At 36.3% G+C, this 18,672-nt stretch overlaps 1 protein-coding gene across 2 annotated transcripts in view; it reads left to right on the forward strand.

The window, feature by feature from the left end:
* Positions 1-15,793, forward strand: part of endos (alpha-endosulfine) — a 201,502-nt gene extending 185,709 nt beyond the window's left edge. For both annotated transcript variants that reach the window (XM_067140303.2, XM_067140302.2), the window contains exon 4: positions 12,744-15,793. In XM_067140303.2, the coding sequence (XP_066996404.1) occupies positions 12,744-12,926 (183 nt within the window). In that variant the 3' untranslated portion in view covers positions 12,927-15,793. The remainder of the gene's footprint in view (positions 1-12,743) is intronic.
* The last annotated feature ends 2,879 nt before the right edge of the window (positions 15,794-18,672 follow it).

Consider the following 18,672-nt stretch of genomic DNA (forward strand, 5'->3'; position numbering starts at 1 on the left):
TGCAAAAATATAACGTAAAACATTTAAATATGTACTCAAATTTCACCCTATTCAAAGTTTCGAGCTCAATTTAACCCATAAACATGCGAGACGCAAGAAAATGTTTTAGAACCAAACGTGTAGAAGGATAAAAGGGGCGTTTGTTAATATCATGTAGTGTGTAGGAGTAATGAATCTCGAAGTTGAGGTCAGCACTTTAATAAATTTAATGAAAACATACATACATACATACATACATACATACATACATTATCATTATAGACTGTTATGCCTTTCAGCGTTCAGTCTGCATGCCTCTGAGAATTTACTAAACGTCGCCACAATCCTCTATTTGCAACTACAATGTAAAAAAAAAAAAAAAACGTAGCAAAGCACATTTGCTAGTAAGCTAATAATAAGGATTTGTAGATCAGCGATAGTTCGCGGTGTGGTGTCAGCCACTGTCTTGATGTTGGTTGAATGGGAGACTCACAAAATACTTTTTAGACGAAAATATGATATCCACTGAGGAAATGAAGTTGTTAGAATGTCTCCTTGTGTTGTATCTGGCAAGATCGTGTCATACTTGTCGCCAGCTCGATTGACAGATACTGCTCTCGTACTACGTGTGTTGTAGCGATGTGACATCTTGCATTACATGCAACAAAATACCTTCTCGTAAATTCTAGAGTGCTTAATACATAGGTATAATGTACAGAATATTCTACATAGTTCTTGTCTACCAAGTGCCATTCTGGATGTTGGTGTGTTTCACAGTACTGTAGTGGATTACACATCATATATACCAAACCAATAACCAAACCCCACAGCACTTAATGCCCTTGTCCCATGTCCTGCCTTTTGTCGCTCAACCTCTGTGTTGCACACAGTGCTAGTGAGTTGGTTTTACACCAAGCTTAAGTGTCGCCAGCATCCATTATTTGCAAGTGATAAATATCATTATGGTTCCATATGGAATTAATTAGCATCCTACAACACAGTATTTGGGAGATAGTGGGTTCGAACCCCACTGTCAGCAGCCCTGAAAATGGTTTTCTGTGGTTTTCCATTTTTACACCAGGCTGTACCTTCATTAAGGCCACGGCTGTTTCCTTCCCACTCCTAGCACTTTCCTATCCCATCGTCGCCAGATGCGACGTAAAAAGCTTGTAAAAAATGATGGCTTCACAGTTCGGGTCACATAGCTGTGAGCTTGCATTCGGGAGATAGTGGGTTTGAACATTCAATCGATCGATACTGATTTGCATTTAGGGCAGTTGCCCAGGTGGCGGATTCCCTATCTGTTGTTTTCCTAGCCTTTTCTTAAATGATTTCAAAGAAATTGGAAATGTATTGAACACCTCCCTTGGTAAGTTATTCCAGTCCCTAACTTCCCTTCCTATAAATGAATATTTGTCCTCTTGAATTCCAACTTTATCTTCATATTGTGATCTTTCCTACTTTTAAAGATACCACTCAAACTTAAACGTCTACTTATGTCATTCCACACCATCTCTCCGCCGACAGTTTGGAACATACCACTTATAGTTCAAAAACAATGCAGGTATTTATTAAACCACCTGTTCAATACCTTACATCCACTTATAAGTGGTTACATAAATATATTAATACTTAATCTTTTCGGGACGTGTTTCGCCCCTAATTTAGGGCATCTTCAGCCTAAAATAAAACCTAAAAAAATTACACATAATATTAAAAGAGAAGCTAAAAGATTAGACTTGTATCATAATTACTAAAAATTGGTACACTTAATGTGAAAAGTCAGTTAAAAGTCAGGTTGTGAGTTTCACAAATAGGAAAAGTCCTCTCAGTTTTAATTACTGCGTTGATGGTGTGAAAGTTCCTTTTGGGGATCATTGTAAGTATCTAGGTGTTAATATAAGGAAAGATCTTCATTGGGGTAATCACATAAATGGGATTGTAAATAAAGGGTACAGATCTCTGCACATGGTTATGAGGGTGTTTAGGGGTTGTAGTAAGGATGTAAAGGAGAGGGCATATAAGTCTCTGGTAAGACCCCAACTAGAGTATGGTTCCAGTGTATGGGACCCTCACCAGGATTACCTGATTCAAGAACTGGAAAAAATCCAAAGAAAAGCAGCTCGATTTCTGGGTGATTTCCGACAAAAGAGTAGTGTTACAAAAATGTTGCAATGTTTGGGTTGGGAAGAATTGAGAGAAAGAAGAAGAGCTGCTCGACTAAGTGGTATGTTCCGAGCTGTCAGCGGAGAGTTGGCGTGGAATGACATTAGGAGACGAATAAGTTTGAGTGGCGTTTATAAAAGTAGGAAAGATCACAATATGAAGATAAAGTTGGAATTCAGGAGGACAAACTGGGGCAAATATTCATTTATAGGAAGGGGAGTTAGGGATTGGAATAACTTACCAAGGGAGACGTTCAATAAATTTCCAATTTCTTTGAAATCATTTAGGAAAAGGCTAGGAAAGCAACAGATAGAGAATCTGCCACCTGGGCGACTGCCCTAAATGCAGATCAGTATTGATTGATTGATTGATTGATTGATTGATTGATTGATTGATTGATTGTTAATACATTGATACATTAATAAAACATGTTATTGGAGCATTGTCTATGGTAATTCTAAAATTGAGGTCAAGACGGAATCTACTCCTTATAAAATTATGTGGTTTTAGTAAAATTGGTTCAAATAAAAATTGGCTGTTATTTCACCTAATGTGATATTGCGTATATTGCCAACAAAGTAAAGGCGTTATCACAAGCACCCAAAAGTATGTCTTGCAAACAACATGTTCAGGGCCGCTGTTAATGTCGTAAACATGAAGATATAAATAATGAGGAAACAGAAGCATCAGTTGATTATCGTAGAAAATGTGGTCCTTTATACAGGTAATATTGTAGGGAACCTTTGCCAAGAGATACCAGTAGTATTCTGGAATAATGTTCTCTGTAAGAGAAGGAAAGAACGTCTTAAAAAGGGTAAACACAAGGAGAGAATCCTTTGACTTTGATAAGAATAGATGAGGACTAGCGTGTTTTTTGTAAGCTGTTACACATTATCTTCTGTTGTGTTAGTAACCGCCATTCTGTTGGCTTTGTTTCTCGTATTGTATCTGTGCTGCAGAGGCGGTAGTGAACTCGGAGGGGAAGGAAATTAGGAATGCGGAAGGGAGGAGAGGATGGGTGGTGCTAACTGTGTCGAGGTTAATACCAATATAATGGTCCGTTATTGGACATTATAAATTTTCCAGCTAACTCATTCTTGGTTGCCTGCGTTTCGCCCTCGTGTGCTAAGTTGGGCTCGTCAGTTGGGACTTAGCACACCTCCCAAGATGCAAGGCTAGTGCATACCGTGGAGGCCACTGCATAGGCTACTTGAAGCCACCAGCAGTGCCAATGCACCATGAGAGCTATGTCTCATTTCCAAAAATTGATGCCTACCTGGCCATCAGATTATATGGAGTTTGATTCCCATAGGGAACTTAAAATATTTGTCCTGAATGAGAGGCTAGTGCCTTGCTTCTTGGGAGGTGTGCTAAGTCCCAACTGACGAGCCCAACTTAGCACATGAGGGCGAAACCCAGGCAACCAAGAATGAGTTAGCTGGAAAATTTATAATGTCCAATAACGGACCATTTATATTGGTATTATAAATTTACTCATTCAGGACAAATCAACATCTATATCATGTGTCGAGGTTGACGAAGGGGCGGAGTTATCAAATTTGATGAAAGTAGGCCTACTATTCCAAGATATGGGAGGAGCTTTAGAGTATAAAGAATTAAATATATTAGGGATTCTGACTTTATCTGAACTATCCGTATTTAATAATTTAGGTGTTAATTCGTGTAAAATTCTTTTAATGTCCGCGACGTCATTAAGATACTGATCCTTATTATACGTCTGGTCTAAATAAGTATATGAACTTTCTAGTTCATTTAACATTCTTCCTTTTTCTATATTTCTAATTATCTCTAGATCTTTCTCTATGGATTCAAATCGGTGGCCAGTCTCTCTGATATGCAAGCTCATCACTAAGTACTTTCTATGCTTTTCCGCGTTAACATGTTCCATATATCTTGTCATAAAGCTTCTTCCAGTTTGTCCAACATATGAATAATTACACTGTGAACATTTAAGTTTATATACTCCCAATCCCAAATAATGATTTTTGTCATAATTAACTTAAAGAATATGGATTGATTTGTGTTAGTAGTTCTAAATGCTATATTAATTTTTTTTTTTTTCTTTTTTAAGCAATCTGGTGAATAGCTGGGTTGTTATAAGTGAATGTAGCAAACTCAGTCTTTTTGGTTTTGTCTGGTATCAGATTCGTGGACATCCTGTTCTTAATTTTATTGATCAGTCGATTGATCATTTCTACTTTGAAACCATTCAGTTTAGCAAGGTTCTTAATATAATTTAACTCTGTTTTCAAATTCTTGGGAGATAGTGGAATTCTAAACACTCTGTATATTAGACTGTGGAAAGTTGCTTGTGTTTGTGAATTCGGGTGTAATGAGGAATTGTTTATAGTTGTAGATGTTTGTCTTGGCTTTCTAAAGATTTGGAAATCAAAGGTGTTACCTTTACGCGTGGCTGTTACATCTAGAAAATTCAATGAGTTATCGATCTCGTCCTCTTTAGTAAATTTTAAATTGGGTTCAATTTCATTTAACTTATCTAAAACTTCTTGACAATTGGTAACCTCTTTGTTTATAATTACAAATGTGTCGTTTACATATCTCAACAATAAATCAATTCCTTTAATTTTTGCTTTTATTTCATTGTGCTAGATTGTATGCTTAAATATGTCGGCAAGAATGCCCAATATTGGATCATCCATTGCTAATCCATTTTGTTTATAAATCCTATTATTAAAAGGAGAACAAATAGATTAGCTAAAGCACAAAAATTAACATGGGATACCTACAAAAAGAAATGTCTATCAATAAATGCAAAAATAAAACACTACAACACAGTTATAAAACCGGAAGCTACAAATGCAGCAGAAACACTTTTTCACCTGAATAAACAATCAAGGACTGACAGACTTCAGAAAATTGAAAGGAGGATTGGAAGAACCAGCAACAAAAAATACCAGAAAGATGGATAGTGGCGGTTAATACCTAACAAAGTCGTGTACAAAGAGCTAGAACCCATTACAGATATTATGCGAAAGAGGAGACAGGGATTCTTTGGACATATGAGGATGCAGGATTCGAGGCTTCTGAAACAACTAGTACAACACAATCTCGTCTCAAAAAATACCACAACAGGTTGTAAATGGATCAGAGAAGTAAGAGAGGATCTAAAGGAAATAGGCCTTACAACAGAAGACACCACAAATAAGATAAAATTGAATACAAAACTCAAGAACACAAACCTCCGCTTTACCCTTACACAAAACAAACCAACAACATGCATATTTTCAACTGAGGAAAGGGCACGAAGATCGGAGCGTCTGAAGATGTACTGGGAAGACCGCAAAGCCCGAACAATCCCTTCAATGAGACCTGAACGACGGACTGACTAAAGTGATCCTATGTGGTCATGAAAGAAGAAGAAGAAAAGAGAAGTAATTATTGTCTAATACAAACTTGAATATTCTATTGTATTCCTCAACTTCCAGTTTACTACGACTACTGTGTTTACAAATATTATCGCAAATAATATTTACAGTTTTTTCTGTCGGAATATTCTGGAACATATTCACTACGTCAAATGAGCACATCGTCTGATTTGGACGTATACCAAATTTATTCAGAATGTCACACGTCAATGGAATTTCTTAGGGGTTGCTTATTATTAAAAGTGTAATGTTTTTTCAAAAAGTTATGGATGCTTTTGGAGACCTTATACGTGGAACGATTTTGGCAATTAATTATCGGGTGAATCGGAAATCTTTTTTATGTACTTTCGGCAATGCTCTAGTTACTGGGAGCCTAGGATTCATATTGACAAGTTTTTGTTGTTCTTGTTCGGTAAAAAGAAATGTGGATCTTTTAAGTAAAGCCTTTAAGTTGCGTTTTATTTTAGCTTGTGGATCTTTAGTCACTTCTGTATAATTGTTGTTATCAAAAATTTCTTCGGATTTTTTAGTATATGTATTCTTTCCATCAAAATGATTGCCCCCCCCTTTGTCAGCCTTAGTCACTATAATATTGTTATCTTTTATTTTTGATTTTGTGTTTTTTATTGTTATCTGTTGTTTAGGATCAAAGAATAGTTCTCTTTAGCTATTCTGGGCAATTTTTTCCTTAATTCAAATCTTACATCATCTTGTACAGTGGACGGGAGTTTTGAGATGTTCGCTTCTGCTTCTGCTATAGTGTTATTGATATCTATTTCTCTACTCTTATTAGGCCAATTGTGTTTTGGACCCTTTTTAAGTTGCTCATTATCACTTTCTGTAAACTGTACCTTGGTCAAATTAACTACCATAGGAGTAATAGTGTCCGATGGGCCTATATTCTGTTCTTTAATCTTTTGTTTACTGCAGCATATTTGTGTCTCTTTTAAATGATTCATTTTCTTATCTAATGTGTCCTGTTTCTTATTAAGTTTGTATATTAGTTTGTATTCCATGTGTTAAAATGACTGCCATTCCTGTGTTACCACTAAGTGAACATTCAATAATTGCAAATTCAGTTTGGATTTCTTTCTATAGTATGCCTTGATTTCATTTTTAAGCCATAATTCATTTACCTTACTGTGGGTTCTATGGCTTGGGCTGGTTATGTTCTTTCTTTGTGTTGATTTTAGAAATCTAGTTACCAGTTTTAGTCTCAGGCATTCAGGAAAGCTATATCCTTTACTAGTTTACAAATTCATTTTAAGATTGAGATACTTATTTAATCCACATCTTGCCTGGTTGGCTATCGTATTACAAGTTATAAACCTCATTATTGATCTGTATTGAAAAATGTTATAGTTCAAAAACGACGAAGGTATTTAGTAAACCACCTGTTCAATTCATTCATTCATTCATTCATTCATTCATTCATTATTTATTTACCATAAACCTTTACAGTATCTATGGAAGGCTAGGGGAAAGGACAAGCCCCCTACACGTAGTGCCCCCTGACCTTTACATCCACTTATAAGTGGTTACATAAATGTTTCAATACTTAATATCTTTGGGCAATGTTTCGCCCCTTATTTAGGGGATCTTCAGCCTAAAATAAACCTTAAAAAGTTATACATAATATTAAAAGAGAAGCTAATTTTAGAATTACCATAGACAATGCTCCAATAACATGTTTCATTAATGTATCAATGTATTATTCACATTAAGTGTACCAGTTTTTAGTAGTTACGCTACAAGGCTAATCTTTTAGCTTATCTTTTAATATTATGTATAACTTTTTAAGGTTGTATTTTAGGATGAAGATGCCCTAAATTAGGGCCGAAACATGTCCCAAAAGCATTAAGTATTAATATATTTATGTAACCACTTATAATTAGATGTAAAGTATTGAACAAGTGGTTTAATAAATACCTTCATTGTTTTTGAACTATAACGATTTTCAATACGGATCAATAATGAGGTTTATAACTTGTAACATACCACTTAGTCGAGCAGCTCGTCTTATTTCTCCCAAGTCTTCCCAGCCCAAACTTTGCAACATTTTTGTAACGCTACTCTTTTGTCGGAAATCACCCAGAAAAAATCAAGCTGCTTTTCTTTGGACTTTTTCCAGTTCATGAATCAAGTAATTCTAGTGAGGGTCCCATACATTGGAACCATACTCTAGTTGGGGTCTTACCAGAGACTTATATGCCCTCTCTTTTGCATTGTTACTACAACCCCTAAACACCCTCATAACCATGTGTAGAGATCTGTACCCTTTATTTACAATCCCAGTTATGTGATTACCCCAATGAAGATCTTTCTTTATATTAACACCTAGACTCTTACAATGATCCCCAGAAGGACCTTTCACCCCATCAACACAGTAATTAAAACTGAGAGGACTTTTCCTATTTGTGAAACTCACAACCAGACTTTTAATCCCATTTATCATCATACCATTGCCTGCTGTCCATCTCACAACATTATCGAGGTCATGTTGCAGTTGCTCACAATCTTGTAACTTATTTATTACTCTGTACAGAATAACATCATCCGCATAAAGCCTTACCTCTGATTCCACTTCTTTACTCATATCATTTATGTATATAAGAAAACATAAAGGTCCAATAACACTGCCTTGTGGAATTCCCCTCTTAATTATTACAGGGTCAGATAAAGCTTCCCTACTCTAATTCTCTGAGAATTATTTTCTAGAAATATAGCAACCCATTCAGTCACTCTTTTTTCTTGTCCGATTGCACTCATTTTTGCCAGTAGTCTCCTATGATCTAAACTGTCAAATGCTTTAGACAGGTCAAAATTTCAATACAGTCCATTTGACCTCCTGAATCCAAGATATCTGCTATATCTTGCTGGAATCGAACCAGTTATTAATCTTGCATACATGTCTAAACTAAGGTTAAGTTATGAGTAGGTTCCCACCTTCTAATACTTATCAATTTCTGTATAATAGGTTTATTAATTACATAATATAAACCATCTTAATCTCTAGTACATGTTTCGTTCCGATTATGGAACATCTTCAGCTAAAATTTGACAAAATGGCAAGACAATTAAAACACATTGATGTTATTATGATACAAAAGCTAAAAGATATGACAGAATGGCACGAAGATTAAAACATATGATTATGATGATGAAATAAAGTTCATTCATTTTGGTTAAAAATTCAATAAGTCAGTGTTCAAGTGACGAAGTAAAATCGGCGATAAGGTTCTTCTTTATGTTGGAGACGTGTACATTTTGTTAATCTTGAAGATAAATTGGAGAAATACAAGATTTTCTTAACGTATGTTTATCGGGGGAACTCTTGATAAAACAACCGTAGTTGAAGTTTGAGTTGTAGTTAGATTATTAAAATGAGTCTGAAACGAGAAAAGAATAAGTAAAATAGAGGATATTATAAGGAGAAAACCTTGTTAAAAATGTATGTTCGCGAGAATAAAGGATAATGGAGTTGATTACCTCCTCTATTTTACTTATTCTTTTCTCGTTTCTCGTTTCAAACTCATTTTAATAATCTAACTACAACTCAACTTCAACTACGGTTGTTTTATCAAGAGTTCCCCCGATAAACATACGTTAAGAAAATCTTGTATTTCTCCAATTTATCTTCAAGATTAACAAAATGTACACGTCTCCAAATAAAGAAGAACCTTATCGCCGATTTTACTTCGTCACTTGAACACTGACTTGTTGAATTTTTAACCAACATGAATGAACTTTATTTCATCATCATAATCATGTTTTAATCTTCGTGCCATTCTGTCATATCTTTTAGCTTTTGTATCATAATAACATCAATGTGTTTTAATTGTCTTGCCATTTTGTCAAATTTTAGCTGAAGATGTTCCATAATCGGAACGAAACATGTACTAGAGATTAAGATGGTTTATATTATGTAATTAATAAACCTATTATACAGAAATTGATAAGTATTGGAAGGTGGGAACCTACTCATAACTTAACCTTAGTTGTGTAGAGCCAATACGGGACAAACATGAGATTTATAAGCTGTACATGTCTAAATATAATCAGAAAGAATGCCTTCCCGAAGCTTACTTACTGGCCTGTAATTTTCAGCTTTATGTCCATCACCCTTTCCTTTATACACAGGGGCTACTGTAGCAACTGTCCATTCATTTGGTATGGCTCCTTCACCCAAACAATAATCAAATAAGTAGTTCAGATATGGTACTACAGTATATCCCAACCCATTATCTTTAGTATATTCCCAGAAATCTTATCAATTCCAGCCACTTATCTAGTTTTCAACTTTTGTATCTTATCGCAAATGTCATTGTTATCATATGTAAATTTTAATACTTCTTTAGCATTAGTCACCTCTTCTATCTGGACATTATCTTTGTAACCAACAATCTTTACATACTGCTGACTGAATACTTCTGCCTTTTGAAGATCCTCGCATACACACTCCCCTTGTTCATTAAGGATTCCTGGAATGTCCTCCTTGGAACCTGTTTCTGCCTTTAAATCAGTAGCGGCGACAAAGGGAGGCGAGGGGGGGGGTCCCCTCCCACTTTGTGGAGAAAAACTTATTCCATTTTAGCCATCTGAAACTAGGAATATTGGAGTATTTTTTTTTATAAAAGCACATTGTACAAGTCCTGTTTTCTTATCAGCTAATTATTTACATATTTTTGTTAATTTGCGGGAATGCGCACAAAATGTCGCTTGTCGCGGCTAACTAATTTGCGTAGCGTCACAGCAAGTAGTGGGGACTGCCGGACTGAGTGGCTCAGTCGGTTGAGGCGCTGGCCTTCTGACCCCGACTTGGCAGGTTCGATCCTGGCTCAGTCCGGTGGTATTTGAAGGTGCTAAAATACGTCAGCCTCGTGTAGGTAGATTTACTGGCACGTAAAAGAACTCCTGCGGGACAAAATTCCGGCACCTCGGCGCCTCCGTAAACCGTAAAAGAGTAGTTAGTGGGACGTAAAGTCAATAACATTATTGTTATTAGTAGTGGGGACTTTGCATATGCTGTGAGAAAGGGTACCAGGGGTATAATTTTTTGTCAAGATCATGGACACTGAGGTATAATTCACCGACTTACCGCACACACTCGTCCGTCTAGCAATCTCCTTACTGTCTATTAGTTTCTTAGTGTACAGGCCTAGTCAAATACTAAATGATTTTAATTGTATAATCATGCCGTACTTCTATTTAATTGTAATAGATGTATATATTGTTCCTTTGGTGAAATTTTTATTGTATAGTCTATTATTGAATCAGAATCTCAAATTATTGCCACACATAAGGTGGTAAAACATTTACCTCTCTGTGGAAACTAGCTCAGAGAGCATAAATAATTCCCACTTTGGAGGGTTTTTTTCAGTTTACATGCATACACCACGCTGTTTTCCTCCCTCCATTCCCCGCCCGCTATATCCCACTAACCCATGTACTTTTTGTCTGTATGTTTTTTGACCCCCCACTTTTAATTCCCAATCACCGCTACTGACCTATACATACCCTTCCATTTTTCACTAAAGTTTGTATGAATGCCAATTATGTTTGCCATCAAGCTATCCTTAGCTGCCTTCTTTGCTAGATTAAATTTCCTAGCAAGTTCCTTCAATTTTTCCTCACTTCCACAGCCATTTCTATCTTTCTTTCCAACCTGCACCTCCTCCGTAGTCTCAATTCTCTGTTATAATAAGGTGGGTCTTTACCATTCCTTACCGTCTTTAAAGGTACAAACGTGTTTTCACAATCCTCAACAGTTGCTTTAAACCCATCCCAAAGTCTGTTTACATTTTTATTTACCATTTTCCAGCGATCATAGTTACTTTTTAAAAACTCCCTCTTGCCTGTTTTATCAGCCAGCCATATGGTACTGCCTAATAGTCCTACTTTTAAGACCTTCCTTTCTATGATATTTATTTTTATCTACGACAAAAACAGCTTCATGATCACTAATACCATCTATTACTTCGGTTTCTCTATAGAGCTCATCTGGTTTTACCACAACCACGTCCAGGATATTTTCCCCGCTAGTTGTTTCCATTACTTTCTGAATCCGCTGTCCTTCCCATATTAGCTTATTTGCCAATTGCTGGTCATGCTTCCTGTCATTTGCATTTCCTTCCCAATTGACATTTGGTAAATTCAGACCTCCTGCTACAATCGCATTCCTTTCCATGTCGTTTCCCACATAGCTGATTATCTTATAAAATAATTCTGAATCCATGTCAGCGCTACCCTTTCCCGGTCTGTACACTCCAAAGATATCAAGTTGCCTATTATCTTTAGAAATGAGCCTTAAACCTAGTATTTCATATTTGTCATCTCTTAACTTTTTCGTAGCTTACAAATTCTTCTTTCTCTAGAATGAATACTCCCCCTCCCACATTCCTATCCTATCTCTAGGATACACACTCCAGTTCCATGACAAAATTTCTGCTTCCATTATATCATTTCTCAGCCACGATTAAACTCGTATTATAATATCAGGTAAGTATATATCTATTAAATTAATTCTATTCCTTTCTTTACAATACTTCTACAGTTCAACACTAACATTTTTATGTCATCCCTACTTGACTTCCAGATCTCTGTACCCTTAGCACCGTTCCCTAGACCACTCCGTTTCCCTGAATCTACCTCCCTATTCCCCGTCCAAACAAAATTCCTAACTTATACGTACCTCACTGTTGGCAGCTCTGAAGATGGTTTTCCATGATTTCTCAATTTCACACCAGACAAATGCTGCAGTTCTGCCTTAATTAAGGCCATGGCTGCCTCCTTCCCAGTCCCAGTCATCGCCGCCATAAGACGTGTCTTGTGTCGATGCAATAAAAAACAAATGGCAAAATATTACAGTAACACAGAAGGATAACTTTAGCAGTTATCATTGAATTAATGAGTCTACCCTGTAGTTAATACCTTGTACCCTGCCCTTCTGCATAATTATCTCCGTAGCATTATGTTTATGAAATGTCCCAGTGAAACGCTGGCAACAGGAATGAGTTAGCCTGAAAATTTATAATGTCCAAAAAGTGACCCATTATATTGGTATTATAAATTTACTCATTCAGGATAAATAATTCAGGTTTGCTAAAGGAATCTATATTCACATTGTGTTTATAAAATTGTCATTCATGAGTGTTTAAGGCTAATTCTGAATTTTATTCTTCCTTAAATTAGCAAAAATACTTTGATTCCGGTGACTATCAGATGGCAAAGCAGAAATCAGCAGCAAAGGCACGCCAGTCTCCTGCTGGATTGGCATACGTTACTGGTGAAGCTATCCCTACTCCTGACACAGTGCCTGTTCGGAAGAGTTCCATCATTCAGCCCTGTAAATTTACATCAAACCCCAGTACATAGACTGTGCAGCATCCAGATTCTGTTTAATAAGCTCTATTTTGTGATTGGACAGTGCTGGGATGTGATGTTTTTAAAGGATTTAATGTTAAAATGTTTTAATTTGTTTGATTCATTTATTATCTTATGATTATTTTACACATCAAAATGCTATTTTAGAAACAAAATGTTTTGTTACTGCATTTATTGGTACACTGCACAACAAAAATAAAATATTCCTCTCTAATTAGTTGCGGTGGAACTGATCTTAACAGCAGCCCTTGTTGTAATATTAATATTGTTTCTTGAACAAATGAATTAATTGTGAAGAATTTGATATACAGTTTGTTCATAAAATTAACTTTTGGGCTGCTGTTCAGTGTGTAGTCCACCTTCTGGCAAACTTCTATGTCTCTTCAGAATCTTGGTTGAAGAAAATGAATCACTTTTTCTTCTTTGTTAGGATAGTACTTCTATGTGCAGTTTTATTGCAACCCAAATACTCCTCTTTAGATAGGTGGGAGATGTACCTCTTGAAGTTTCTCGTTAGTTCTGAGCAAGATTGCAGTAGGACTGGGAGAGGGCTGTCTTTCAGATTATACTGGTTGCTTTCATCAATAAACACCTGCTGCTTTTTAAATTGCTTGATCATTTAAATATGCACGAAAAAGCATTGTAGTATTTTGGAGTTGTGCAGATCTTATGGCTCAAAACATGCCAAGTAGGCTGCTATGGATGTCTCTATCAATGTCTGCACTGCTGCTAAAGCAAAAGCATGGAACTGACTGGAACAGTGCATGCCCAAGATATCATGCCACAATACAAACTATTTTGTTTTGTAAGGACGCTTGTCGCGATGTCGGCGAGATGGACTTCAGGCTGATTGGTGCAATCGAGGTCATCTCTCCTTCGCTGCAGCGGATAGCACACGTGTTTCATTTTATTGCTTTGTCTAGATGTTGAAGATGACAGGAAATAAGGCAAAGATAAGTAATGCAATATGAAACGATCCCACAATATGGACAATAGAAACGAGAATCATCGCAGCGTGCGTTTTGTAGCAAAGAAATAGCTTATGATTTGGGAACGGCGGGCAGGTAAATGCTTAAAATTGCAGCAGAGCACACTTCAGCAACGTGTAATGAATCCCCAAATAAAACAACGTCGCTCTTCACTTGTTTGGTAATGTTGTGTTAATGTTCTAGGAAAAAATGTTGAAGCATTCCTTGTTGCATTTTATTGTCCCTGAGCAACGGTCGTTTGATCTGGTAATGTGCTGGAATGGGAGGGAGGTTTTATACCCTCCTTGTCAATGATGAGATTATAATACAACATTTTTGTCCACTCAGCAAAACAAAACTGGTATTTCCAGTGTGATTCATTTTACATTTAAACTAAAAGGCTTTCCAGTCTACCGAACACATAATTTTAGTATAAAAACACATTGTTAAACTAGGAATAAAATACATACAGAGAATGATGTGTTTCATTCTTAACAGAATCTGATGATGTTCTTTAAAGAATGAAACATGTTCTTTGTTCAATGTGGCAGCAATAGCAATAAACCTAGCAACGCACTTGGCATGTTTTCACCTTAAGACTGTGTTCACAATGAAAGTTCGCAGTTTGCTCACTTCTACTTATTGTAATGTCATAAAATTCAGGTAATTGTAATAAAAAGCTGTATGTGAACATTCTCCGGTTCAGTGAAATAGTAGTATCACCAGCTCAGCAGTTCCTTAGTTAAATTCTTCAATCTTTAACAATCTTTATTGTGGAAACTGATTTTACTGTTATGCTGACAAGTTAGCATTATGAAATGTTAATTTGTCACTATTACTGTTTATAGTTAAGCACTGCAATTCAATCTTTTTCAATTTTTTTAGAATTATCCTCACATATTGTGCATCGAATGGAGAGAGCTAAACATTGATCCCCCCTTGTCTGTATTGCCCTGAGCCTTTCTGCCAGACAGCTAATAAGGTTATCTGGCTCCATGGCCCAGGGTAGTCTTTCTGGTTTACATAGGACAGGCCAAAGTAACAACACAGTTAAATGACACATGATGTGATGCAAAACGTTTTTGATCTGTATATTTATATATCCATTTATATACCTTTTTTCTGAATATTGTATTTTTTTAATGTCCTTTAGTTTGATTTTTTCTTATAGATGAACTAGAATGCTGAGATACATTTTTTTTTTTTCCTTCCTCAGTTTTAATGATGACATGAAGCATGGCTCTCTTTAAGTGTTCAATTAAGCAATGTTATTGGCATAAACTCAAATTGCTTCACCTTTCTAGGCTCTAGGTAAGCAAAGATAGTCATTATGATTATGTAGGGAAAATAAGAAAAACGTTAATAACTTTGTGTTTGCGTTATTTCAGCAGATTATGCTAGAAGTCCCACGGATTCCACACATACCTCACCTCTTACAATCAGGCAGTAGGTTTTAATTTCCTTCTGGCATAATTCTTATTGGTGTAGCCAAGTATTGAAACTGCACTAGCAACAATATTTTAAGAGTTTGTAATAATGTGTGTGGTAATCTGTTTTCCCTATGCATTACTATACAGAATTTGTACTTTTAAAAAACAAAAACTTGCTTTCTTGATGACAGTAGGGAATTTCATAGCGTCATGCAAAAATGTTGTGCAGTGTTGTTTGTGTTAGGAAGTGGTTCAGTTATGCAGATTTAATTGTAAGAACTTTAAGTATTCTGTAATATTAAAATAAACTGTACAATAGCTTGGTTTTGTGGTAAAATACTGATAAATGATTTCTTTAAAGTTTAGTTTATATTGGTTGTTTGAACAGGTATAACAAAATGAGTGGTTGTAATATTGTGTGATTTGCAACTGATTGTGAAATATAATTGGTTACATCTTTTCTAATGTTGCTTATCATGAACCTGCCTTGGTAGTCTTAATTGAAGTATTTCTTATAACTTTCCTTTATCAAAATAAGCTTATGTGGAAAGGACATTACTTGGGGTGAGTACCTGGAATGATATGTAGGTATACTCAGTCCTATTAAATGCTGATTTAACTGCAGTAAAACCTCATTAATTCAAAGTCATTGGGACGCAAACATCGGACTTCGAATTACCTGATTTTGAATTAACCGCCAACACCTATTTCAGAATTGCCAACTCTTGCGGTGTCACAATATATTCTAAGGCCTGTCACTGCATGCAATTAACCTTGATTCACAGTTTATAGCTCTCAAATGCCATGGAAAAAAACACAATGTAATCAAAAGAAAGAAAACATGATTCAAAGACGAGGAGAAATCTATACTGGCTCCCTTGTGCAAGTGCTTTATTCATTGGATTACTGTACTGTATGCATTTTAGATGCCTTGTGCTTGCACAGAAAGTACCCAATGCCCTTAAAACATCGCGGCTTATCGAACTTTCCTATGACGAGGGGTGAAAGTCTCTCGCTTATACAACAGTACAGTGACTATACTTGTACGATTTCCCACCATGGCACTGCTAAGACCCATTAATGCATGTAATCACCTTGATTCTCTGTTTAAACTTTTCAAATGCCATGGAAAACACTATTTCAGAAATTAATCCAACAAGCTGCATTTACATTATTCAAATAATGCACTTGTGTAAAACAATGACAAACATAACCTCACGCAACGGAAGAAAAACACTATTCATAGGCGAGGAAAAATTATGCTGGCTATCCTGTGCAAATGCTTTATTTCTTGGATTACTGTACTGTCTGAATTTTTAGATGCTTTGTACTGGCATGGAAAGTGCCAGACGCCCTTAAAACATCGTGGCTTTTCGAACTTTACTATGACAGGGGAAGGAAGTGTCTCGCTTCCGTGTGCACTGCATAGCAACACAATACATTTCCTGGCTGGCAATTCTCTCCTTTAAAGCCATAAGTCCGTTTGGCCTCAGCATTTTTAAAAATAAACAAACAATGCAGTTTCATTGGAATTGACTATTTTGTTTGTTGGTGTGGCTATGAACTACGCTTTTTCGCCAACTGTCGGTATCGCCAGTGTTCGCGGGTTCTACCTCTCCGCACACTGCACGCTACGTGATCTTGTGGCGTTCCTTAAAACGCCTAATACTACATAATTACGATTCTGCTCGAACATAGCAGATATGAAGCACAATGCAGACATGCCGAAGTAGGTGAAAGTGCGCAAAGTTACCCCTGCACGTTCCGGAAGATGCGTTCTTTCATAACGCGGAGAAATTTTGAATTTCAATTACTCTGTAAAATACTTTCTTTTTTTTTTTTTTTTTTTTTCAAAATGTAAAAGCAGTTTCGAATTAAAAGTCTGAATTTTGGTGATCGGACCGACATTGTTCTTCGAATTATGAATTATCCGTATTTCAAATTAAATGATTTAAATAACGTGCAAAACCGTACCTCATGTTTCCGGGAACGAGCGCTGCTTCTAATTAGGCGAGATTTTGAATTATCGAGGTTCTACTGTATTTATAATGTAATTATCCAATATATGACCTGAAGATAAATACAAACAAAACCATTACTGTAACAAAGGGAGGGATGTAGGGTAGGGTTCACCTCATTGGCGTGTCAGTTGAACTGGTCCAGTAGTTCAAATTTCTGCGGTCACTGATCCAGGAGAAGGAAGTGCCATTGAACACTGATATACATAATATGATTGGACAGGCAACAGCAGCGTTCACATCACTTAGGTGGTGCTTAAGACCAAAATCCACCTCTTTTGTATGCTGATTCTACCAGACTACTATTTAGTTCTGAGACATGGACCCTTCTGAAAGGAAACATTCAGAAGCTAGGCCATCAGATTGTCGTCGTTGCTCTCCATGACCACATTCCGGAAGCAATCCCAATAAGGAGACAAGTGATTTGGCAATGTCTGCGTATGAATGAGAATATTTTGTTCAGAAGGAAGCCATACTTCCCCAGTGTCGATTCGGTTAATGTAACTTCAAAGCTCTTCACTCTATCAAAAACACCTGTAAAAAAAATACATGCTATTAAACATAGAATGACATGTTTAATTCTGCTAGAGCATCTTCAGATTCTATCAAATCACTTTAAATCATGCACATATTTGTACAATATTGTTTATGTTGCATAAACTTCATGATTGTGAATTGGTGGTGTTATGAACAAGTGAGATAAATTATGAATATAATGGTCCTCCACTGTGACCTTTGTAACTTTAAGAATGTTTTCTGTACTTAATGCATACTGCTACTGGTCTGTTATCTCCAGTGCCTGAGTTCCCTCCTCTGATCATGGTTGCTATGTAGGGGGGGGGGGGGGGGAGAGGGGGCTGAGTGGCATGTTGTAGGAACTCTGTTCAAAGGAGAAGGGAGGGGAAGTGCTTCTTTGAGAGTAATGCAAGTTAATGATTTTGATGAAATAAAAGTTTGGAAATGAGTTAGAGTGTCTTGTAAGACATTATTTTTAGTGATAAATAATAACTTACTACAATTTTTCAAGTGACAAGAACACACCATATATTCATAGAATTTTGCACAAATAAGGATATCCTAACCCGCACTCCAGACGTCCAGCCTCCAGTGGGATTCATTTCTCTATATATATACATACATACATACATACATTATCATTATAGACTGTTATACCTTTCAGCGTTTAGTCTGCAAGCCTCTGTGAATGTACTAAACGTCGCCACAATCCTCTATTTGCAACTAGTGCTGTGGCCTCATTTAGTTCTATACCTCTTATCTTTTAATTGTTAGAAACTGAGTCTAACTATCGTCGTCTTGGTCT

Source organism: Anabrus simplex, chromosome 2 (assembly GCF_040414725.1).
Source record: "Anabrus simplex isolate iqAnaSimp1 chromosome 2, ASM4041472v1, whole genome shotgun sequence".
Lineage (NCBI taxonomy): Eukaryota > Metazoa > Arthropoda > Insecta > Orthoptera > Tettigoniidae > Anabrus > Anabrus simplex.